Source organism: Podarcis tiliguerta (assembly GCF_965153285.1).
Source record: "Podarcis tiliguerta genome assembly, chromosome: 2".
Lineage (NCBI taxonomy): Eukaryota > Metazoa > Chordata > Lepidosauria > Squamata > Lacertidae > Podarcis > Podarcis tiliguerta.
In genome coordinates, this window is record NC_139535.1 from 100,891,060 (window position 1) to 100,916,180 (window position 25,121).

A 25,121-nucleotide genomic window follows, 5' to 3' on the forward strand; every position below is an offset into this window, starting at 1 on the left:
GCTCAGTGGCAGAGCATACGATCTGCATGCAGAAGATGCCAGGTTCAACTGGGCAGGCCTGAGAAGGATACCCTTCTGAAACTGTGGGAAGTTATGGCCAGCCAGTAGAGAACAAGATGTGCCAATATCCTGATGTGGTGTAAGACACATAACCGCCCCTATCTCACCACATAACAACAGTGCTAGAGGAGCCTCCATTAGAGCATTTCTATCAGGGCTGAGGTTACTAGCCAGGCTTTGGAGACCAGCGAGTTGTAGTGGCACACGGTCCTTCCGGAGCACGGGTCAAACTCAGGAGTGTAGCCTGCAAGGTCCTGAGAATTCAGTACAGTCATACCTCGGGTTACAGATGCTTCAGGTTGCACACCGCGCCAAACCTGGAAGTACCAGAATGGGTTACTTCCGGGTTTGGGCACTCGCAGAAGCACTAAATTGTGCTTTGCACATGTGCAGAAGCACCGAATCACGACCCACGTGTGCGCAGACGCGGTGCTGCGGGTTGCGAACGTGCCTCCCGCACGGATCACGTTCGCAACCCAAAGGTCCACTGTATCTTCTCCACCCTGTCTTCAGCTATGTTCTGAAATTTTCAGTCTTCAGTTCTGTTTTCTGTTGGAGGACTTGGAATATAGCAATGATAAATAAGCACACACAGAGATATTCAAGCAGAAAAGTGGTTTTTTTAAATGGTAGGAACATATCCATTGCTTTAAAAGAGAGGTTTCTAAGTACAGTGGTACTTCGGGTTAAGAATTTAATTCGTTCTGGAGGTCTGTTCTTAACCTGAAGCACCACTTTAGCTAATGGGGCCTCCTGCTGCTGCTGCGCCGCCGCTGCACGATTTCTGTTCTCATCCTGAAGCAAAGTTCTCAACCCGAGGTACTATTTCTGGGTATAGCGGAGTCTGTAACCTGAAGCGTATGTAACCTGAAGCATATGTAACCTGAGGTACCACTGTAAGTAAAAGGGAGGGGGGGATTAGTTTGATTTTAAGATCAATTTTCAAGGGAAGGGAGCTTAAGCAACCAAAACACAGTGTTAAGACCAAACATATCTGACTCCGACATAACTCTAGGAACAAGGGTGACACTGCAGAAAGTAAAGAATGGTATCAGCTGTGCCTCGCATACTGGCTCATTTACCTTTTTAAGCTGCTTGATAGCTGCACATGCTGTCAGCTGAGCTGGTTTATATGCACAGCATCAACTCATGCTGGTTGAGAGCACAGGGGTTTGAGCCATGCCCGAGGCTATGCATGCTCCATGCACTTGAGAGAATATTCTGTGCTAGGGTAAATAAAATGCTGAGTCAAGAAAGCGCAATTCTGTGCCCTGCACGAAGCATGCAAATTAATCACTTTTGCATACATCTGCTTATTTTACACACTCTGTTCTGCTACATGGAACTTTATACATGCCAGTGAACCCTCACCTCCAGACCACTGAGATACCTTCTTCTCTTCTCCCTATTTCACCAGGCATCGCCTATCCACACACACTCAAGCTTATTTTCAGTCAGGTAGGCAACAAACCAAAAGGACCAAAGCAGGGATTCAAGTTCTACGCGTGCACAGATTAAGTAAAGATCTACAAAAACTACAATGTCGCTAAAGACAGTGGAGACATAAAGATGGCTGTCTGCACTGGAGTCTGAACCTGCCTTTTCTTTTTGCTTAAGCAAACCTAGAAACATGTAAGCAGCATCTCAGATGCCTACATGAAATTTCTGGGCCAGGCTTTCTGGGGGCTGGCGAGGCATGTGTGCATTAGTATATACTGTGCCCACTTGAATCCTTTAGACCTCAGATGTAGTCTCACTTCAGTCTTTGCCCTCCCGGCGTGAATATATTGTACAGTGGTACCTATGGATGCGAACGGGATCCATTCCGGAGCCCCATTCGCATCCTGAAGTGAAAGCAAACCCGTGTCTGTGCGTGTCGCGATTCGCCGCTTCCGTGCATGCGCACGACGTCATTTTGAGCATCTGCGCATGCAGCGAAACCTGGAAGTAACGCGCTCCGTTACTTCCGTGTCACCGCGGAGCACAACCCGAAAATGCTTAACCTGAAACTGCTTCAACCCGAGGTATGACTGTACAACATGATTTTGCATAAATCGTGCAAAGCACAGAATTTAAATTGTTTTCGGCACAGGCTCTGGATTTCTGGGGTGCAGATTATAGAAGCCCAGGCTATAGACTCCTCTCTCTAGCTCTCAGGACAAAAGCTGTGCAAGTAATTACGAAGCTGTTGCCTCTGGAGGCTTAATGGCTTCAGCCCAGCTTACCAAAGAGACCTACTCTTCCCTTTCCTCTCTTACATTCCCTTGAGATCAACTGAGAGCAGCTCTTCCATATACCTTCTGTGCACTAATTTCATTCTACAAGGACACAGCATTCTTGGCATAGGCTGCCCTTGATCTAGAATACTCCCACTGTGGACTTTCATAGGTCTTTCAAAAGCCCTACAGTAACGCTTTCTAATCTGAGCAGGCTTTCAGTGGGAACCCCTAAGTTGGAAAGGCAGGATTAAACAGCTATGCCTTGTCTTTTGATTTGCCATTTTGAGTTTGAGTTTTTAGTTATAATACACTGCCCAAAACTGTCAGGGGGTGGAACTAGAAATTCAAGCCAACATATACTGGCATCTGTACATGTATCTATTCCTCTTTGTTACATAATGCAAAACTGTTCTCCTGCAGATTTCCCTGCCTGGGGATATCAACATCTTAGCAGGAATTGAAGGGATGAACCAGCGATAAGGATAACAAGAACATCAAGGTACACCGGAGATAGCAATACGCTTTCCAGACTCTGCAATAATCAAAAGGGTAGGTAAGCTAGAAACAACTTCTCTGAAAAGCTAAGAAGGTTCAGGATAGGGTTCCGTTACACAAACGGCCTATGGCAATGTAAACGTTAATTTCAAGTGGTTTGATGAAAGAATGCATCGGTTATCCAACTCAATTAGTGCATGATTAAATGGCATAAAAGGTAAAGGTAAAGGGACCCCTGACCATTAGGTCCAGTCGTGGCCGACTCTGGGGTTGCGGCGCTCATCTCGCTTTATTGGCCGAGGGAGCCGGCGTACAGCTTCCGGGTCATGTGGCCAGCATGACTAAGCCGCTTCTGGCAAACCAGAGCAGCGCATGGAAACACTGTTTACCTTCCCGCCGGACCAGTACCTATTTATCTACTTGCACTTTGATGTGCTTTTGAAGTGCTAGGTTGGCAGGAGCAGGGACCGAGCAACGGGAGCTCACCCCGTCAAGGGGATTCGAACTGCGACCTTCTGATCGGCAAGGCCTAGGCTCTGTGGTTTAATCCACAGCGCCACCTGCATCCCTCTAAATGGCATAAGGAGGCCCTAATTTAAGCTATGTTCTGGGGCTGCCACATGCACAGAACACTGCAAAGTTGACAGATATATTGCACACTACACATCAGCAGCACACGGTATGGTGGGGCTTTAAAAGAGAATTAGACAAATTCATGGAGGATAAAGTGATCAGTGGTTACTAGTCATGATGGCTGTGTTCCACCTTCACTGTTGTTGAATGCCTCTGAGTACCAGTTGCTAGTCAACCAATTGCAGTTGAGCAGGGTGCTGTTGTGCTCAGGCCTTGCTTGAGTGCTTCCTGGAGGCACTCATTGGCCACCAGGATGCTAGTCTAGATGGGTCATTGGTCTGATCCAGCAGGCTTTGCCCCACCCCCACCCCACCCCCGTGTCTGCTACTGACTCACACTCTAAATTTGCTTAAAGCATTTCCAAAAAAGAAAAAAAAATGCTTCCACCAAAATTGTGGTAGAATTGAGAATTGTACTTTTGTGTGCACATGTGTGTATGGGGAGGTGCCCATAGTTCTTTCTCTCTGGTCTCTAGCTATGGCACTAAAATCCCTAGGGACCCTTAGAGAACAGCCATAATAGCTAAATGTCATGTACAGCCATACCTTGTGTCGCGTTTGCTTCAGGTTGAGTGTTTTCAGGTTGCGTCCCGCGGCGACCTGGAAGTACCGGAAAGGGTTACTTCCAGGTTTCGCCGCTCGCGCATGTACAGACGCTCAAAATGACGTCACACGCATGCACAGAAGCAGCGAATCACGACCCGCGTATCCTCAGACGCAGGTTGCGTTCTGCTCAGGTTGAGAATGGGGCTCCAGAACAGATCCCATTCGCAACCAGAGGTACCACTGTATATACTGAATAAAAAAGGTAAAGGACCCCTGGATGGTTAAGTCCAGTCAAAGGCGACTATGGGGTCGCAGCACTCATTTTGCTTTTCAGGCCGAGGGAGCAGGCGTTTGTCCACAGACAGCTTTCCAGGTCATGATGAAACTGCTACTGGGGCACGAGTGCCAGAGTGCACAGAAACGCCGTTTACCTTCCCGTTGCAGCGGTACCTATTTATCTACTGGTGCTCATATACTTGTGAACTGCTAGGTTGGCAGAAGCTGGGAAAGAGCAATGGGCGCTCACCCCATCGCATGGATTCCAACGCCGACATTCCGCTTGGCAAGCCCAAGAGGCTCAGGGGTTTAGACCACAGAGCCACCAGTGTCCCTGGTTCCAGTTCCAAAGCAAGTTAACTAGGTACCGCTGCAACAGGAAGGTAAATGGCATTTTCATTTGCTCTGGCACTCGTCACGGTGTTCCGTTGCAATTTAGTCATGGTGGCCAAATGACCCGGAAACCTGTCTGTGGACAAAAGCCGGCTCTCAGTCTGAAGTGAGATGAGCGTCGCACCCCATAGTTGCTGTCAGGGAACTGCCATCAGAACGGGGGTGGGAAACAGAGGGGCAGTTGTGTTACAGGGAGCCTCCGAAAATCTTGCAAAGCAGTTCTTCTTCCAGTGATGAGGAAAACCCCACCTCCAGTGGGGAAGAGGTGCAAGGACCAGAGGATGCTGGTGGGAGCCCCAGCACCACTTCTGGCAAAGCTGGCCAGGAGGGAAGCATGCCCCTCCATCACCCACCCTGCACAGAAGTCTAAAGAGCAAAGAGGGAAGGAAAAGGCTGGGCGTAACAAGACTGGGGGAGGTCCAGGAAACAAGCACTCCCAGATTCTGCTAGCGATTGAGGCAGACATGAACTTTGGGGTTCTGCACTATAAATAGTTTTGCACCTAAATAAAACCTGTAAAAGACAGGTCGGAGTCCTGCCTGGTTCCTTCTGAGCAACCACCTTTGCCATCTGACAGGTGCCTTTGACTGGACATAACCGCCCAGGGGTCCTTTACCTTTTTAACTATATACTGAATAACAGCAATTGTAGTAGTTCAGCTAACCAGCTGCTGGTGTTTAGCCTTCTTCTGGGCTTAGGTTTGCCCTTTGACTAGCAGGGAACCTCAGTGAAACACAGTTTAATACTATAAGCCTTGGGAACAAGGGTACACTTGTCTTGTTAGGCTTCAGATACAGTTTTCCACCCTGAGCCTTTTGGGACAAGCACAATTTTAAATATATGGGGAGTGGGAAAGAGACACGTACAAAAAGGATAAAAAAGGAAGTCAAATGACAATCCTACCTACTTCTGCACTCTGGGGTATTTCATTTCAGTGTCTGAAAAAATGGTACAATTGGGTACAGGAAATTAGCAAGCAGTTGTAGCATCCCCTAAGAAGTATACTTCAGGTTGGCTTAGGGCTCACTGAGATACCTCAATACAAAGACATTCCCTGCACACAGAAAACAAGCATGTCAGGGACAAGTCTAGCATTTGGCACTGAGGAGCAGTGGGGTATAGGCCAGACACAGGTTTGCCACCTAATTAGGATTGAGGGAAAGAGAGAAATGGAAGCAGATAGGTAAGATGGGATACCACTTTAGCTGCTAAGGCTTAGCACTTCCATGATGGCCCATTGTTTGTATTTAAGAAGGTTGTTCTATGAAAATTCCTGAGCATCTGGTCTACTGGGGCTGAACAGAGATATTTTCCCAAACCTATCTGGAACCTCAGATGACAAAACTCTTCTGCGTTAACTAACTTTTCAGCAGGGTTGTGGCGGCTAAAGATTACAGCCTGGTTCTTTATCAGGTGAGGCAGTCTTCCTCTGAAGGCAGGGCCGTGACTTAGCTGACGTTTCATGTCAGCTCCCACAATCCATCTGGCTGGCCCTTCAGGGTATTTTCTGATGCTCCTGCATACGATGACCCCGAAAGTGCTCTTTGCAGAGGCAGCGTCTCACTCGGTGGCAAATGCCAACACCTTTTGTTTTGTGACTGAGCGAATCCCCCAAACTGCAAGTTCTCTCCCGGTCTTAAAAAACGATACGTGCAAAATAGTTCTGAGCCCGTACGAAGCACCATGGATACCTAGTGGCACCCCCCCCCCCGAAGGGTCTGAATCAGAGGAGCTGTCGCCACTGCGAACTGTCGCCAGGAACCACCCAAGCGGAAGCTGGTTGGGGGAAGTGACAACTGATTTTGATTGCTCCAGACTGAAGGACTCTTCAGGAAGGCCAGAGGCCTCGAGGCACAGAGCAGCAGCATCCCAGCAATGCACAGTGATCTGTGAAGAGAGCTGTCGTGATTTCCACAGCATCCCTCAACTTCCTTGCAAGCTTGGTGGCGGGGGGGGGGGGGGGGGACGACAACATGCTGACCTCCTTTGCTAACAAAACAGCTAATCAGGGCTTCCTAAATAATACAAAAAGAAACTTTTTTTTCCAGTGCGGGAAGTTCAGCGCGTGAGAGAAGAATTTTGTTTGTGTTAAAAAGCCCCAAAGCACTGCAGAAATAGAAGCTAAGAGAAAATAATATATGCTCAGCAGGTGGGCAGATTTCCCCCTCTCTTTCCTGCCCCCCCCAGCCCCCACCTCGCTCACAGCAAGTCAACTGCTACAGTAAAAAACCTTAGACTAAATTTAAAGAACCACATCACAAGTATCGTGGTTCAGAGGCTGATGACAAACTCACCAGTCCATCTTCATGCTAACCGTCCACACAAATCCTACACATCTCTACACAAATAAGGCACCCTATTGGCAAACCAGTAGCCCACAGAAAGCCAGCAAGGAGTTGGCTCCAGCAGTGCAAGATAAGAGAATAAAAGCAGCCCAAAGGTCTAAATCATGGGTAGGCAAACTAAGGCCCGGGGGCCGGATCCGGCCCAGTCGCCTTCTAAATCTGGACGGTCCGGGAATCAGCATGTTTTTACATGAGTAGAATGTGTCCTTTTATTTAAAATGCACCTCTGGGTTATTTGTGGGGCATACGAATTCGTTCATATTTTTTTTCCAAAATATAGTCCGGTCCCCCACAAGGTCTGAGGGACAGTGGACCGGCCCCCTGCTGGAAAAGTTTGCTGACCCCTGGTCTAAATGATCCAGCAATCTCTTTCCCACAGTGGCCAACCAGATGCCTATGGAAAAAATTGCAAGTAGGACTAGATTGTAGTAACAGAGGAATACTACTCTGATACGGAAGGATATATACCCCCGTCATGACTAGTAGCCACTAATAGTCTTATTCTCCTTTTAAATCCATCCAAGCTGGCAGCCATCCCTACTTTCATAGACTTGTAGAGTTGGAAGGGACCGTGAGGGTCATCTAGTCCAACCCCCTGCAATGCAGGAAACTTTTTGCCCAGTGTAGGGCTCAAACCCACGACCCTGAGATCTCATACGCTACATATCTCGTAATTTGCTTCCCTACCCAGTGTCTTTTTTCTAAGCTAGAAAGTCCCAAACAGTGTAACCTTTTTCTTATAAAGGAGTTGCTCCGGTGCCTTGATCATTTTGGTTGCTTTTAAATTTAATTTCTCATTTTAAAAAATATCCCTTTTGAGGTGTGGTGTCCAGAATTACATGCCCAGCATTCCAGGTGTGGCTGAACCATAGATTTGCATAAATATGCTATGCCAAAATACGCTAAGTTTTATTTTCAATGTAATTCCTTTCCTAATGAAGTAGATTCTAAGTTTAAGAATTTTGTTTAGATATTCATTCCCCGCCCCCTTTTATATAAGTCACAACTTTGAGAACTTATACAGATCTTCAGCTGAACTTTAATTGCTGCAATTGAGGTTTTATTCAGGTGCAACATGAGGTCATGTTAATCCATAGGATTAAGGACACAGTAGGCTCAATCTAAGAGATTACTAGGACCAACAGGTAAAGCTTGATAAAACTGCCATTAAGATAATGCAGAGTCAACAATACGAAGATTTCCAGGGTCAGTTAGAGAAGAACCTGAAAGACGGGAATGTTCCTAAATAGCAGAGAATGGTGTGAAGACAGTTCCACCTTCAGAGTTGAAGGAAGGGTGGGATACAGATGTAACAAGTAAATAACATCTGTCAGAGAGAAAAAAATCATGAATGGGTGGATCCAGATTAGAAGGCAGGCACTGGAGGTGATGGAACACAGGGAATGGTTGGATGGCTGTGGGTGGCCAGGGGCTGGACTGAGAAGGAATGGTGGGGGCTGCCCCCACCTTCTCCAGAACCTTCCCGAGAACAGGAGGACAATATAGATTTAGAACAGTGGTTTGCAGAAGGACATAGTTCAGAGGCTGCAGAGTGGAAAAGCTGGGAAATATTGGGAGAGGAACAGCAGGAAGAAGCAGTACCGGGGGAGCGACAGCTGACAGGCTCAGTGTCTCTGGAAAGCCCCCCTCTCCAGGTACTGAGAGTAGTAGAACAGAAAGCTCATAGGCAGAAAACTCAAATTAGCCGGCGCAGGGATGACGTAGAATAGGAGAGATGGAAGGGGTTGGAATTTACTCGGAGCAACGCCATTATTTAATAGAGACTGCATTCCTTCGTCTCTCTCTGTGAATACTGAATAAATTACATGGTAAGAACAATTCTTTTTTATCTGCTTTGTGGCTGCCACCGGGGGAGGGGTCAGATTCCCTGAAGCTTGACATGGGTGGTCACTGTGGTCTACCCCCCTTTAAGAAGAGGTGACTTCAACTAGCAGAGGTTTGGGCCGAGGGCAAAGAGCAGGAGATCGTTCTACCAACCCACCAAGGCCTACCTTGCTATAACTATTTATTTTTTGTCTAAGAAATTTATATACTGTATTTTTCGCTCTATAAGACGCACTTTTCCCCTCCTAAAAAGTAAGGGTAAATGTGTGTGCGTCTTATGGAGCCAATGCAGGCTGTGCAGCTATCCCAGAAGCCAGAACAGTGAGAGGGAGCGTTGCGCCACGCTCCCTCTTGCTGTTCTAGCTTCTGGCTTAGCCGCGCAAAGCCTCCACAGGGCATGGGGAGCCTTCATCCCGCTGCCCTGCGGAGGCTTTGCGCAACTATCGCTGGCTTTTGCGGGAGGTGGGGGAAGGGACAGAGCGTGCCGCATGCTCTGTCCCTTCCCCCACCTCCTGCAAAAGCCAGGGATAGCTGTGCTCCCTTTAAAGAACCGCACGGAGCGTGTGTGCGGCTCTTGGGGGCTTCTCCCTCCTTGGGGAAAAGCCTGCAAGCGCTGCACACACGCTCCGTGCGGCTCGTGAAAGGGAGCGCTGAGCAGAGCCTGGGATGCATACAGGCTCTGCTCAGCGCTCCCTTTAAATCATCTTTTTTTTTCTTGCATTCCCCCTCCAAAAACTAGGTGCGTCTTATGGTCAGGTGCGTCTTATGGAGTGAAAAATACGGTGCTGCTTAATTATATACATTTCTAAACACTGTTCATAAAACAATGGGACAATAAAGAAAAGAAAATACCCATAAAACTGAGCTAGAGCAGAAGTGCCTCGTGACCCACCTGAGTGTGTTCGGAGGTGCCCCGTGAGTGCGTCTCTCCTCCGACAGGCATAGTTACAGAAGGGACATTTGAAGGGCTTCTCGCCCGAGTGCAGCTTGATGTGGCGCAGGAGGTTGCCCTTTTGGGTGAAGGAGGCACCGCACTGATTGCAATGGAACGGCCTTTCACCTAGGAAGAAGAAGAAGAAGAAGAACGCATTGGGATGAGTATCCAGAAAGGTTAGCCTCGATCCTTGCTTTCGCTGATGAACCATGACCCCCAGCTCAAACATGCTGATAAACTGAGTTTAAAGGAAACAAACAGACTCGGGGTTGTATTCAGTGTAGTGTTAAATGGTGCAGGTGGCACTGTGGCCTAAACCATGGAGCCTCTTGGGGTTGCCGATCAGAAGGTTGGCGGTTCAAATCCCCGTGACGAGGTGAGCTCCCGTTGCTCGGTCCCAGCTCCTGCCAACCTAGCAGTTCAAAAGCACACCAGTGCAAGCAGATAAATAGGTACCGCTGTGGTGGGAAGGGAAACGGCATTTCCCTGCGCTCTGGTTTCCATCACAGTGTCCCGTTGCGCCAGAAGTGGTTTACTCATGCTGGCCACATGACCCGGAAAGCTGTCTGTGGGCAAACGCCAGCTCCCTCAGCCTGAAAGTGAGATGAGCACCACAACCCCATATTCATCTTTGGGCTTAACTGTCCAGGCGTCCTTTATCTTTTTTTAACCTAAGTGGACAGTTCCACTGAGGCAAGGATTTCTCATTGTGCAGCAGAACTATCCCCCCCTCTGCTCCCCTCCCCAACTTCCTAAATCCATTCTGGGGAATCCTCCAACTCTCTGGAAGAGGAGAGGGAGGAAGTCCCATTCTGCTAGTGCAAATCCTTGTGCTAGCACAATTATTTCATTTAACACTGTCCCCCTAAGTCCTCCATGGAGCTGTTCATGAGCAAGCATGAGTGCTTCCAGCTCATGCATCTTGCAGAAAACCATGGTTTAGCATGACATGTGGATGTGTGAAGTACTCTGAATGCACCTGGATTGATCTAACACCCAGTCTTGTAAGGAAAGAGTTATAAAGCAGCTCAGAGCCTTATTAGGCTAAAGAGCCTGAGCGTGACACATAGAACTTTTAGACCATTGAGACTTAAAGCACTATTATACAAGTGCAAAGCTCATGCATCAGCCCTTACGGTTACCAGCAGCCATGCCTGCTCACCGGTGTGGCTGCGCTTGTGCACCATCAGTACGTTCGGGCCAATGCACACCATCCCACAGATATCACATTTCAGCTTGCCATTGGGTAGCCGGATGCCGCCAGGGGAATGTGGCTCCTGCCCTGTCCCGTCACAGTAGCCGAGTGGCTCAGAGAGAGAATCCTCCACAATCACGCTGTCCTCTTTTTCAATGAGCCGGTCGTCATGCGACAGCAGCCGGCTTGATTCTTCATCACTGTACATTTCCACCTTGATAGAATTTGCTATGGAGGGGAAAGATGTAAAAAGAAAAAGAAAAAACAAAGCACGTACAGGTTTGTGACAAGTATTTGTAAACAGTTAACTTTTTTTTAAAAAAAAGTTGTTATAGTCCAGGAGAGTGAAAAGAGACTTCTAAAAAATAACCATCAATAATTATTAATAGATCCTACTAGCATCTAAGGCCAGGTGGGTGGGGAGAAATTTCTAAAATTATGTATGATGAGTGTGTGGGGGAAGATTTATCCTTCTTTCCCACTACTTTAGATCATCCCTTGACACTGATTGGGAGCAAATTCAGCACCAACCAATGGAGTATTTACTCAGAAAGTGCATCATCAACATATGGGATTCAGTGTTACAAGAGAGCCAGTGTAGTGTAACGGTTAAAGTATTGAAGTAGGACCTGATAGAGCAGGGTTTGAATCCCCACTCAGCCATTAAGTTCACTGGGTGACTTTGGACCAGTCACTATCTATTACCCTAACCTACCTCACAGAGTTGTTGTCAGGATGAAATGGGGAGGAGAACCATGTGCACCACCCTGAGCTTCTTGAAAGAGAAATGTGACATATACATGTAATAAATAAGCCACTAGTTTAGAAGGAACTTTAAAAAGGGATTAGACAAATTCATGGAGGCCAGGGCTATAAATGAGCATTAAACACATCAGCTAAGTGAACTACTATGATTACTTTTTAATCTGCCAGTTGGTGCAGGGCAACAGTAGGGTTCTTCTTATGTTCTAGAGCAGGCATCCCCAGACTCAGTGCTCCAGATGTTTTGGGACTACAATTCCCATCATCCCTGACCACTGGTCCTGTTAGTTTGGGATGATGGGAGTTGTAGTCCCAAAACATCCAGAGGGCTGAGTTTGGGGATGGCTGTTCTAGAGTATCAAAAGGTGTAAAAATCAAATACAATCCCCAGTGCTCCAAATAATGTAGCGCTCATCACATGGGGGAGGGGAGAAGGCCTCTCCTCCTCCACTAGATCCCCGGCCAGGTAGAAAAGATGTTCCACTCTGAAAATACAGGCAAGAAAACAGTCTGAAGAGCAGCCTTCTAAGACTCAGGGATTTTTCTGCTAGCCCCCTGCAAGAATGTTGTGGCAGCTTTTCTATAGACAGTAGGTCAAGAGTCCTAAACCCAGGCTCTGGTTTCCAAAAGGTTCAGTTAAGAATGCGCAAGAAAGCTACGACATTAGCAAGAAGAGCTCTTTGCTAGGGGAACACACAGCTGGCCTGTAAATCCAACCAGTGGCTGGGGAAACCCAGCCAGATGGGCGGGGTATAAATGATAAATTATTATCATTATTATTAACCACATCAGCTGGTGTAACAATGGACACTCGTCCGATTTCAAGGTGCAAAAATGGGCAATCAAATATTTAAAACCTGGCCCTTTCCAAGCCAGAGACAGGGCAAGCTCGCAACTTGGAAAGCAGGGAGCATCTAGCGCAGGGCTTCCCCCTGAAGCAGCTAATGGAATGTAAAGCTTGAAAAACGAGGACTTCCTGTTTCGACCGATGGACACATGGAGCAGCCTCCGCCGCAGAAGGAATGCTGTTTGCGAGGCCTTGCTGAATAAACACTCCTGAACCTTTGGTCCGTGGCCAGGTTACATCATTCCAAGGAGTGTATTGAAAAGAAGGACTCTCGTATGCGAATCTCCTCCCAACTCCTAAGTCCCACTGCTTTCTCTTCCAAGCAGCATTCCACTGCAATGGGAAAACAGGAGGAAGCTGCTTTATACCAGTTCAGTCCATTGGTCCATGTAGCTCAGTATTGTCCACCATAACTTGCACACGCTTGCTACACATGCATCAGGACCGCCTATTAATACAGCGGAAGGTGGAGAGCCTAAAAATGAAAAGGGAAGCTGAACCCTTACCCCTCCCTTGTTCTGTTTTTTGCTTCAGGTAATTTTCTCCCAATCCAGCTTGAGACTAGGCTGGGAGCAAAATGCCCATAACAGCAAAGCAGAGGCAGATAAAGGGAGGGAGAAGGTTCAGTTCTCTCACCTGTGTGTATCCTTCTTTTCTTAAAATTAAAAAGCCCAGCACCACCTGCTTCGTATATAAACACAGCAGGCACGTGAACAAAGGTGCTCCAATCATATTTGGTGTGCCTCCCACAAAGGATGGCACTTTTAGCCATGCTCATGTGTTTTGGGATAAGGAAACAATATGAACCAGCCTTTCCCAACCTGACGCCTTTCAGATGTTTTGGACTCCAACCCGCATCAATCCTAATCGGCATATCCCCACAGCATGATGGAAGTCCAAAACATATGGAGGGCGCTAGGTTGGGGAAGGCTAGACAGCTGATATAATCCCTTCAGACTCTCCATGAAATGTCACCTAGATTTTTTTCACACGCAGGGCAGAATAAAGATAATAGTTTGAGTTTCCTCACCTGAAGCTTAATTCCCCCCCCCCAAGTAACTCTTTAATAAGGCACACACAATTACCATTCTTTAAATAATATTAGTGATTGTTATCCGAATATAAAATGGGCGGGGGGAGAGAGAATGGAATGCCCTGCTTGGCAGAATGGTTGACTGGGGGAGGGCCTTGAACACAAGCACATTTGTCAGAAGGATGCACTACAACATTTAGTTGCAAGTACCATTTTGTCATGTTCTGGGCAAGTACCATTTGAAATTTGCTCCAGCAAAGGCTGGAAGCAGACTGAGGCTTTTTAAGCCTGTCTCCAGATGACTTCCACTGGGCTCCATCCTACTCACCTGAAGCTTTCTAAGTTTATATATTGTAACATCACGAATGGAAATCGTTAATTATACAGCAGTTGACTAAGGAATTATTATTATTATAAAAAAAGGTAAAGGTACCCCTGCCCGTACGGGCCAGTCTTGACAGACTCTAGGGTTGTGCGCCCATCTCACTCAAGAGGCCGAGGGCCAGCGCTGTCCGGAGACACTTCCGGGTCACGTGGCCAGCATGACATCGCTGCTCTGGTGAGCCAGAGCCGCACACGGAAACGCCGTTTACCTTCCCGCTAGTAAGCGGTCCCTATTTATCTACTTGCACCCGGGAGTGCTTTAGAACTGCTAGGTTGGCAGGCGCTGGGACCGAACAACGGGAGCGCACCCCGTCGCGGGGATTCGAACCGCCGACCTTTCGATCGGCAAGCCCTAGGCGCTGAGGCTTTTTCCCACAGCGCCACCACCTGCGTCCCATAACTGACATTAATTACGATTATGGAACACAGTGATGTAAGATCGGAAATGCAGCCAAACCATCATGGGGGGAGCTGATTTTAACGAAAATGTATTAATTGGAAGTTGACTGGCACTTTGAGAATTGAATAATTTGGGAATTAATTGTTATTGTTATAATTTGGCTATTATTGGAAGTACAGTTGGGTATTATTGGAAGTACCTCGGGATGCAAACAGCATCTGTTCCGGAGCCCCATTTGCATCCTGAATAGAACGTAAGATGCGTCTGCACGTGCGCGGGTCGCATTTTGCCGCTTCCGCGCATGTGCGTGATGTCATTTCGAGCGTCTGCGCATGTGGCGAAACCCGGAAGTAACATGCTCCGTTACTTCTGGGTTGCCGCAGAGCGCAACCCGAAAGCGCTCAGCCTGAAGCACATTCAACCCGAGGTATGACTGTATATTGGAAAACTAATAAAAAAATGTTAAAAAAGAAAAGAAATGGCACCTAGAATTAAGGCGGCAGTTACCATGTTCATTCTTAAAGAGTGTTTGATTTGTGGCATTCCACAGAGCGTTGGAATAGTTAAGAATGTAGGTCATTGCCCGCATCTCTGCTTTTTCCTCCCTTATCTAGTTGCCACCTATTCATGCTATACAGACTGAAGGTAGCAACTCGAAGGCCTTGCACACACAGCTATGGCTGGCAGCCATGGCAGGAGGCTAGTGCAGAGAATTTACCTGTGCTCCTAGAATATCTCGCCATTAATTACATTAATAGAAGCCAGCTTACTTAGGTTAGGCATACTCCTGTTTATACATCTTGGAGATCCAGCTGCAAGCCGACACTTCTGTGCGCAAATATGAAATGAAAACCTGCTCGCTGTGGCAGGAGCTGCTTGGGTATATTGATGCTGGTTGAACTTTGATGTTTTTTCGCTCCCCTGGGGATGAGTGTTTCTTTTTCTCTCTCCCCCACAGCAAACGGAGGGCTGGCTTTTGTTCTGCAACTTTCCTTACAGAAGGAAGGCAGAGTCTGGTTGGGTTGGCAAAACAGGTTATGTAATATTTCTGCTCCACTGGGGCATGAGCTTGCTGGCTGAACCAGCTGTGAAATCAAGACCGATCAGAAGCAACGGTATCAGGCAGCGTCTCCCTTTTAAAGGGGAAGATACTCATTTCCTATTTGCTCAAACCATACGCTGGGTTCTCCTCCTGTTACACTGAACAAGTGTGATGATGCTTTTCCAGGGGATCAACTAAATTTTAACGCAGCGGACGTGTTAACATGGACATTTGAACGTTCCTTTCTAAATGACTAAAACTGGATTTAATTGTTGGTTTTTATAAGCCAACTGTAATCGGTTTTATAAACCAACTGGACTGTAATATAAACCACCCATGATTTCAGATAAAGAATTAAGAGGATGTTATAGCTATCTAACGGGACGCAAGTGGCGCTGTGGTCTAAACCACAGAGCCTAGGACTTGCTGATCAGAAGGTCAGCGGTTCGAATCCCCATGACGGGGTGAGCTCCCATTGCTCAGTCCCTGCTCCTGCCAACCTAGCAGTTTGAAAGCACGTCAAAGTGCAAGTAGATAAAGAGGTACCGCTCCGGCGGGAAGGTAAATGGCATTTCCGTGCGCTGCTCTGGTTCGCCAGAAGCGGCTTAGTCATGCTGGCCACATGACCCAGAAGCCCTTGGCCAATAAAGCGAGATGAGCGCCGCAACCCCAGAGTCGGTCACAACTGGACCTAATGGTCAGGGGTCCCTCTACCTTTACCATATAGCTGTCTAACACAAAGTGGTATTATCAGGTGAGAGACAATAGTCAGAAGTCAAGTCTGAGAACGCTAATCTTTCCCATACATTAACTCTGCAACATGGTGGTCATACTTTTCAGCAAAATTCTGAAAAAAAGAAAAAAAGGAAAGCCCAGTTGATAATTTCAGCAGGAAATCCTGGTGGTTGCAGAACATGCCAAATTAGAATGCATCAATGCAAACAAATCTTTTTCCAACACCATCTGAATATAGAGTCCTCTCCCGCATCTCCAACTCTTTGCTCGCATGATCTAGCACCACTGGTGCTTTCCCAGCAACCACAATTTCCAGTCATTCACTCACTATGAGAGGAAATGCCTTCTTTGTTGATAAATGTGTCAGGAACCAAACAGTGACTTTTAAATCTCTCAGACTAAAAATCTGAGCAGGAGAGAATACTAGGCAGAAAGTTCAGATAATCCAAGGCTGCTGTATAAAAGCCGCCTCTTTTCCAGGGCCTCATCCAAAAGGTAAATTCTTCGCTGATGTGGTTATCTTTGTGCAGAACTTTTTGGGAGGATTTCAAAAGTGGTCTCTGCCTTGATCACAGCTTGGGCCCCACACCTTTTGGACATAAACTACAGGAATCAGAAAATGACATACTTACCACTAAGGGAGCGGCTTGGGGAGGAATGTTGGCTGTTTGGTGTGCTCACAGTAGGGCCCACAATCGTGGAGGTGAACTCCTTTTCCAAAGAGGAATCTCCACTACCTTTGGGGAACAAAAAGAAGCAGAGAGCACAGGTAAGCCTCGTTTCAAGAAATCAAGAAATATTTTTCCTGTGCTTAGGACTGAAGATGGGCACAGAGGAAAGGAAACTCTCCTGATGAGTTTGAGTAAAGTCTAGATTTTGCAGCCTACAAAATCTGAATGAAAAAAAATTCCATTGGTGCTCTGACTGAATGAAAACCTAGCAGGAGGAATCCCAACAAATCCCAACCATGTATATAATAAGTGCCCTGTTCTTGCACTTGCGTATAGTTTATGATGATCAGATGATTATCAGTGTAGACTCAGATACAGTGAACATCCGTCCAGCATTTCAGAAGAGAGATGTCAGATACTGATAGAACCAGTTCTATTACATACATAAAGCAGCCTTCTTGTATTTATACGACTGAATTCATAAATGTTTTCAGAATGATGATACTGGTTTAACATGTATAACATGCATTGTCAAAATAAGCCTGCAGCCTCTAAGCTACCCGAATGCTTGTAACCAATATATGCAGCAGCACTTGGGAATCATCAAAGAAGTGCAAATATCTCATTACATGGCAATTACAGGATAAAGGGATCCCCATTTAAAATTTGAATCACCTTAAATAAAAGCCAGGATATACGTAGCTTTGTTGTTGTGCAAATAATACGCAATATGAATACAGAAATGTGTCATACAGAAGAGTTTCAACATGAAGTCTCATGGAATAGCTGATATATATATATATATATATATATGAATGATTGCAGAATCCAGGCTCAAGATAACAATACTACAGTGAACTGATTTCAAATGCATTCTTCGTGTATGGATTCCTGTGTTGTTTGCTGTTGCATCCAAGAGGAAGAAAGCATGCGCCAAAAGCCCTTGCTTAGTTCGTTCTCTTTATCTATTTATGGGGAAGAACGTGAATCAGTTGCATATAAAGATCTTATTAACGGTTTATTAGCTACAGTGTACATGGAAGTCATGCAACACTAGGGAGTTCGCAGAATCTTGCATTTTACTTTTTTTTTAGAGTCTGACAGCTTGCCCTTTTAGAGAAGCTAGCCCAACTAAATTATTCAAATGTGTACTCTTGTTGTTTTTTAGTGTGCAGTTTCTAATTCTTCCATTAATTAGAACTCATCCTCCCTAAGCCCACCTCATTTATTGTTTTGGAAAGGGTGTGGGTTGTATTCAACAACAGTCATGCTCTAAGTAGGACCAATGGAATTTATGGACATGGCTAAGTTTGGTATATTCATTTCAACAAGTCTTCTCTGAGAAGAACTTCATTGGATTCAACCCAATCTCACTTAAGAGAGGAATTCAACTAAGTTTTACTCAGAGTAGACCCACTGCAATTAATGGGCTTAACTAAGTCATGTTTATTAATTTCAGTGGGTCAATTGCTTGAACTGACACAACAGTCTCCTTAGTGCCATGTTATATTCCACACATTATCCCATTTTTTAAAAAAAATCATTGTACACTGTATACTGAAAACACAACCTATCGATAAAAAAAGCTACTTGTTTAGTGACTTAACATGACTATGGAGGGACAGAATCACTCAACAAGATACATCAGTGCACTTTACACACCCATATTAAATATTTGCACTGGTGTATCTGCCTGCAGCTCCACCAATTTAAAGGAGTTAAGTGTGCTTAATCTAAAGACTCGGTTTAAGATGGGGCATGATCATCTTTATGTTTTATAACGAAGCCAAATGAAGGGAAGGGACGATGTTGCTCCTTTTGGATACAACATTCCTGGCTTGCTATAGGATTGCAGCCTACCTCCTTTTGCATGCATTGGGGGGGACCCTCTTAAATAAACTTTGTTCATTTAAACTAAATAAACCAGGATAACTAACTACGCCAAAGCTAACATAAAATGGAAGACCCAATGTTTGTCGCTGACTTGCTAAGGAATCTCCAGCCTGTTGGTGTGTCATTAGGCCCAGTGTAGGTCCCAAAGTTTAGCCCACAAAGCCATTTTCTCCAAACCACATCAACCTTCCTCCATACTTGATAACTTATGTGGGGGAGAGAAGGGAATGGTTCCAAAGGAATAATCTCAAAACCACTGGGGGCTTCAAGGGAACTCTGGACTGTTCTTTTCCAAGCAGGGCTTCTTGCTGATCTGGTGGAGTCCCATATTGTCTATTTGTAGCTAATTAGCAGCTAATTAAAGCAAGCCCTTTTGAAGCTGTCCCAGGAGGTCATAATGATGCCAAGAGGTTGACAGGTAGGCAGAGCTGCCCACCTGTCAAAGTTGGCCCACAGGTGTGTATGCGGGAAGGATTTAGCTTGCCAGCCACGTTCAGTTCCCCACCCCTGTGCTAAACTGCAGTTTAGCAATCCAGGATAATTACAGTTTAACCAGTCCATTGTAGAAAGCTGCAGGGAAGCAGAGCAGAAACCATGGAATGCTAATTGACGGTAGCTTGGTAAACTGCATTTATCACTGTTCCTCGCTGAAGGTTTTTGAAGAGACTGGAAGGAATGTCCTGGGCTTAAATCTCACCGATGTGACAAAATCTGTCTCAGTTCTACCATTTCAGAATGCAGGTGGGGGCTCACAGGAGTCCACGCTCCTCCATACAAGAAAATCCCTGCGTTATAGCTGTCAAGACAGGAGGTTACTAGAGTACGCAGAAGTGTAGCCAGGCTGAACAGCAGCAGCTGACAAACCAGGCAAAGCTGGAAATTGGCACTCCTTGCCACTTGATGCCAGTGGGGCCTTGTGTAGCAATGATGGCCATTGAATGTCTGCTATCTCCCTTCCACGCTGCAACTTAAGACCGTGGGTTGTATCCAATGTAGTGTGAAGTTAAAGAAACTTAGCAATGAACCTGTTCCATTAGTGAGTTATCTTGCGCAAGAGGTTCCAAAAAACGAACAGCTTGTATTTTAAAGTGCAATTTGTACACTTGTGCTAGTGCAAGCTCTTGCGCAATCGTTACATCGGCGGACCTGCTACGTGGGTTTACCCCTAATATGCAGCACAAACCTAGACAGCATCTTAAAAAGCAGAGACATCACCTTGCCAACAAAGGTCCGTATAGTAAAAGCTATGGTTCTCCCAGTAGTGATATATGGAAGTGAGAGCTGGACCATAAAAAAGGCTGATCGCCAAAGAATTGATGCTTTTGAATTATGGTGCTGGAGGAGACTCTTGAGAGTCCCATGGACTGCAAGCAAATCAAACCTCTCCATTCTGAAGGAAATCAGCCCTGAGTGCTCACTGGAAGGACAGATCCTGAAGCTGAGGCTCCAATACTTTGGCCACCTCATGAGAAGAGAAGACTCCCTAGAAAAGACCCTGATATTGGAAAAGATGGAGGGCACAAGGAGAAGGGGACGACAGAGAACGAGATGGTTGGACAGTGTTCTCGAAGCAACCAGCATGAGTTTGACCAAACTGCGGGAGGCAGTGGAAGACAGGAGTGCCTGGCATGCTCTGGTCCATGGGGTCACGAAGAGTCGGACACGACTAAACGACTAAACAACAACAACAAATGCAACACTGGAAAACAGATCTCTGCTTTCACAAGGAAACTTGCACGAGTGGACTAACAGCTCTGGATACAACCCTTTGACTTAAAATACAGACTCAATCCATTACTTAAACATCAGCCAAGCTCTTCCCTCTAGCCTGGTGAAGAGTTCTATGGAACCTGAAAGTTTGCTCAGTACAAAGGTATTGTCTCCTAATGTCGGCTTTTTTTCTTACGGGTCAACATGAGTACTTTTGCTTTTCTATTTATTCAGATGAAAATAAGAACAATTTCCCTGTTGTTCATTGGCACTGCATTTAGAGAAGCAGGATCAGTACAGGCCATAGCTGTCAACTTACAGATTTGAAAATAAGGGACCAGTGGCCTCGAAAATAAGGGATCAGCAGCCAAAATAAGGGATCAACAATTACTTTGATAAAATACATATTTTGTTGCATGCAACATATTTTGTTGCATGGACCTATTAGGTCCATAAATTACCATATAGCATATATTCAACACAAAAAACAGCAACAATTTGTTGTTGACAAAGGACAGCTGGTCATAGAAAGGACCCCATTACCTTCAGTAGCTTATTTAAGGGACATCATCAATAAGGGACAGCAGCGGGACATGGTGCTGGGATAAGGGACTGTCCCGCCAAATAAGGGACGCTTGACAGCTATGGTTCAGGCAGCATAATGACTGCAATGAAAATACTGTAGCAATGCCAGCCCCCTGAACGTCTTTTCTGCAAGGCACTGTCCCCTCACCCCAATTCCTGTCTAGTGCCCCTCTTGTTTGGAAGCACTCTTATCTACTTAGGAAAAAAGCAAGTTCTAAAAGACAGGAAGCAAGTCTGGAGACATTCTCATCAGAGAGGCTTTAGTACAGAGACAGGTGATTTTCTTCAGCGTTTGAATGCTAGCTGCTGTTCTCATGCCCACATAGCTTAGCACATTCCAGGATCTGCCAAGATAAAGGAAACAAACTGTTCCGACCAGGTGAAGTCAAATTTAACACAGGCACAGCATGCAAGGCTGGTGCCTTGTGATCATTTTATCTTTAAGGAAAAGTTGTTGCTTTCTTCTCCCAGGTGGGCCCCAAGGCCAAGACTTTCTGGGTCCTGAAAAAAGGAATTTCACCCTTTCGCTTAAGGCTGTCACTCCTCAGGTGGGTAAACAGGAGAGTCTATGTCATAGTAAGCCTATCTCTGCAAGTGCCTAGAAGCAGCCACACCCCCCTCAATATGGATATTAATCGTTTAATTAGAAGTTAGCCGTGATACGGCTAAGCAAAATAGGCACCAGCAGCAAACAGTTCGCAGCGGAGCACATTTAAGCAGCAATTACTTGAACCAAGGATTTCTTCTGCTCCTTGCCAGAACACACAGAGAATTATGGCCCTGACCCCTTCCCTAGGCTTTTACTAAATAGCAGAGGGTGGAGGAAGAAAAAAGGGGGTGTCTTTAACAGTCTTGTCTGCTGCTTTTATAACACATACTACATTTATATTTCCCCTTTGGTTGCTCATCCCTAACCGATCGCCTGCAGTTGCATTTCTGATTTCGAACAGACTCTATCACCCACCCCACCCCCTGACACAGACGATGAAGGAATTCTAGAGATCAATTTACTTGCATCGAAAGTCAGCCACTTCCTGCACTGTTCTGCATGGCATCAGACACACCCCAAATGGCGCCAAGTGTAAATGAAAACAGAAAAGAGCATGGAGTTATTTCACACGGCCACCCCGCTCCCCATTTAACTTACATTATTCTAGCTTGTGAAGATACCCTGGAGTGTTATCACAGCCAACTCCTTGGAAACAGCACAGGAATACAGACTGTGTGTGTGTGTGGCTGCATCTCGGCAGTAGGGTGAACTCAGCCACTCACCTTCCAGGAAGAAGAGATTCCTGGAAGTGAGAGAAACGGCCGTCATTTTACAATCAAGCAGCACAGTTAGAGCAGGAATCCATACGGCTGCAGTGTCCCCTTTCGCTGAGATTCTGGCTTGCTCCTCTGAACGCTTTATATGCCTTGCCTCTGAAAACAGAGCCATCAGCTTACAAGGGGACATCCCTTTAGTGATGGTTTTTCAAAAAAAACCCACAACAACCCTACATTGCCCGGGAAGCAAGGAAGTCCGTGGAAAAAACATCGCAGTTGTTGCCTAACCCCCATCACTTTGGCAACAGAATGAATGCTTCACAGTTGCTCTGGAAAGATAAGAGCTGCCACCGAAAGAGCCTTTAACACTCTAGAAAGTGGCAGGAGAAACTGTATAAGTACAATGAAACACACCACTGCATTCAACAGAATATATATATATATATATATATATATATATATATTTCTATTAAGGTGTGCTGCACATTGTACACAATTGACTCATTCTTTCACAGTAAAGTAGCCATGTTTCTTTGGCTAACCAGTTTTCTCTTGGCCAAATAGCTAGATCAAAACCATTAGGTACGGGATCAGCGCAAACAGCATTACTTCATTTAAACGTTACTTGGGTAAATTGAAGAGCCAAAGGAGAGAGAGAAAAAATCTACTGAATGTGTGGAGTGGGGAATAAAGAAAATGTTTCCCTGCTCTTTCGAATACCTTGAGGAGATAAAGTAAAATCTTGAGGGAAGCTTTCCCGTTGTTACTGGGCTCATCACAAATCTAGTTCATTATTCTTTTTAAAATCCCTACCCCTTAGTTTTTTCCCATTCCGTCTTTTCCACTAAGAGTTTAATCACTTCATGGAAACACGTTTTTTTGTTTTTGATTAGGAGTATAAATGCAAGCTACTGCTATCTTCTGATTAAAATTATGCACTTAGCTGTTGTATTTCTATCACGCCTACTTAAAAAAATCAGGAGAAAGAAGTGCATGTTACAGGAGCTTTAGCCGACTTCTGCAGAGTTAATTTCCATAATAAAAATAATAGTTCTAAAGGGGGGGAAAAAAGCAAATGTCTAAATTTTAAATTATGCATGTGTGTCCTAGCAGGCATTCATCGCCTCCTGCACACAAGTGAGAGAAAAAGCAAATGCCTTCAAGAAGGCGCCTACCACCCATGGCTTTTAATCAAGAATAATGCTAAAGATCTGCTGCTCAATTAGTCAGAGGCACTTTTTAAACAGTTAAAGTCAATTTAACTGATCAATCAACTTGAAGTTGCGTATTTAACCATTTCAGACCAAGCACAGGCCTTTTCTTGAGAAAGGGAAATCCTGAGCTCAGTACTACAAACAAACAAACAAACTCATTGGAACCAGGACCTAAGTTTTCAAGTCAGCACTGTAGAGAGCGAAAAAATAAAAACTGAATTCCAGCTTTGAATTTTTCAATGGTCAGACTCTGGGATTTTTCTAGCCTTGTCTACACTATGTATTTACCGCACATCAGTGCTGGTTTCACGGTCCAATGTGTTTCTCACCTGCTAGGTATACACTGCAACATACATCCTCCCTGCTTCTGCCTGATATGATTACACCAACAATAACGGTTGCCATATTTTATCCCAGGACAATGAGGACGGACTGCTGTGCTTCCATCTCTCCGTCCTGTTGCAGAAGTGTGCTTTAATGGAAATCCTGTGAACCAAACATCAAGGCTATTGTCCACTTTCTACTAGTTGAGAAGGAGCAACTGCCAATGCTCAGCTGCAACCATGGGCATTCTGACAGTTTTTATTTTATTTTTTTAAAAAAATAATTTTTATTGATTTTCCAATAAAAAACATCCAATTAATATATCCAATCATAATACTCCAATTAAAATAAAAAACTAAAATTAAAAAGACTAAATTACAGTGGTGCCTCGCAAGACGAAATTAATTCATTCTACGAGTTTTTTCGTTCTGCGAGTTTTTTCGTCTTGCGAAGCAACACTGTGTATTGACAGTTTCCCATAGGAATGCATTGGCGGTTTTTAAAAAAATGCGCAAGACGTTTCGTCTTGCGAAGCAAGCCCATAGGGAAATCCGTCTTGCGAAGCAACTCAGAAAACGGAAAACTCTTTCGTCTTGCGAGTTTTTTGTCTTCCGAGGCATTCATCTTGCGAGGTACCACTGTATAGTCCAAATTATAATTATTAATTTTTCGGAGCTCCCCACGGTCTAGATCTCTGACAGTTTTTCAAATAAAAAAGAGAGCACCCACAATTGCAATTCCTAACCTAAAGTTCCATCTCTTTTCCTCATTTGGAACACACGTACAATAATATTTTCCATGATGAGAATATACAAGAACAGGAGGAGTACACAACTGTACAATTCTAGCTCAAGTAAGGGAGGGGGGAGCTGGGGGAAAGGGTAACAAACTAGGAAACGTAACTAGCTTTGTTGTCCTAGAAAAAGCCAACAACATTTGGAAACAGGATGAGACGACAAGTCTAAGAAGGTGATGAGCAGATTCCCTGAGTTAATGCAAGTCATTCTCAGAGTAGACTCATGGGCTTACTTATGGATGGCAATGGGTTTACGCGGAGCATTCCCCATTATCTGAAGAGCCTGAGAATATGCTTGGCTTTAAATGAACTGAAAACAGGAGCCCATAACTTTCAGCTGGCCTTGATCAGCCACAATTTGTGGGTGCTGTCGACCCTTCATAGAATCATAGAATCATAGAGTTGGAAGAGACCACAAGGGCCATTGAGTCCAACCCCCTGCCAAGCAGGAAACACCATCAGAGCACTCCTGACATATGGTTGTCAAGCCTCTGCTTAAAGACCTCCAAAGAAGGAGAC

General features: G+C 45.4%; 1 protein-coding gene and 1 long non-coding RNA gene across 12 annotated transcripts in view; one reads left to right on the top strand and one right to left on the bottom strand.

The window, feature by feature from the left end:
- Positions 1-25,121, bottom strand: part of IKZF4 (IKAROS family zinc finger 4) — an 82,374-nt gene that overhangs the window by 29,048 nt on the left and 28,205 nt on the right. For 8 of the 10 annotated variants that reach the window (XM_083427597.1, XM_083427594.1, XM_083427595.1 and 5 more), the window contains exons 3-5: positions 16,776-16,880; positions 10,908-11,168; positions 9,704-9,871 (exon numbers count right to left, since the gene is read on the bottom strand). In XM_083427597.1, coding sequence (XP_083283723.1) covers positions 9,704-9,871; positions 10,908-11,168; positions 16,776-16,880 — 534 coding nt within the window. Of the gene's footprint in view, positions 1-9,703; positions 9,872-10,907; positions 11,169-16,775; positions 16,881-22,149; positions 22,295-25,121 lie in introns of all 10 variants that reach the window. The other 2 variants (XM_083427593.1, XM_083427601.1) reach the window with 1 other exon arrangement.
- On the top strand, positions 1,748-24,075 carry LOC310671846. Of its 2 annotated transcripts, none has more exons than XR_014508253.1 (2): positions 1,748-2,828; positions 23,900-24,075. It is a non-coding gene; the product is annotated as an uncharacterized lncRNA (long non-coding RNA). The 2 variants fall into 2 exon arrangements; XR_014508254.1 differs by lacking the exon at positions 1,748-2,828 and adding an exon at positions 21,473-21,550.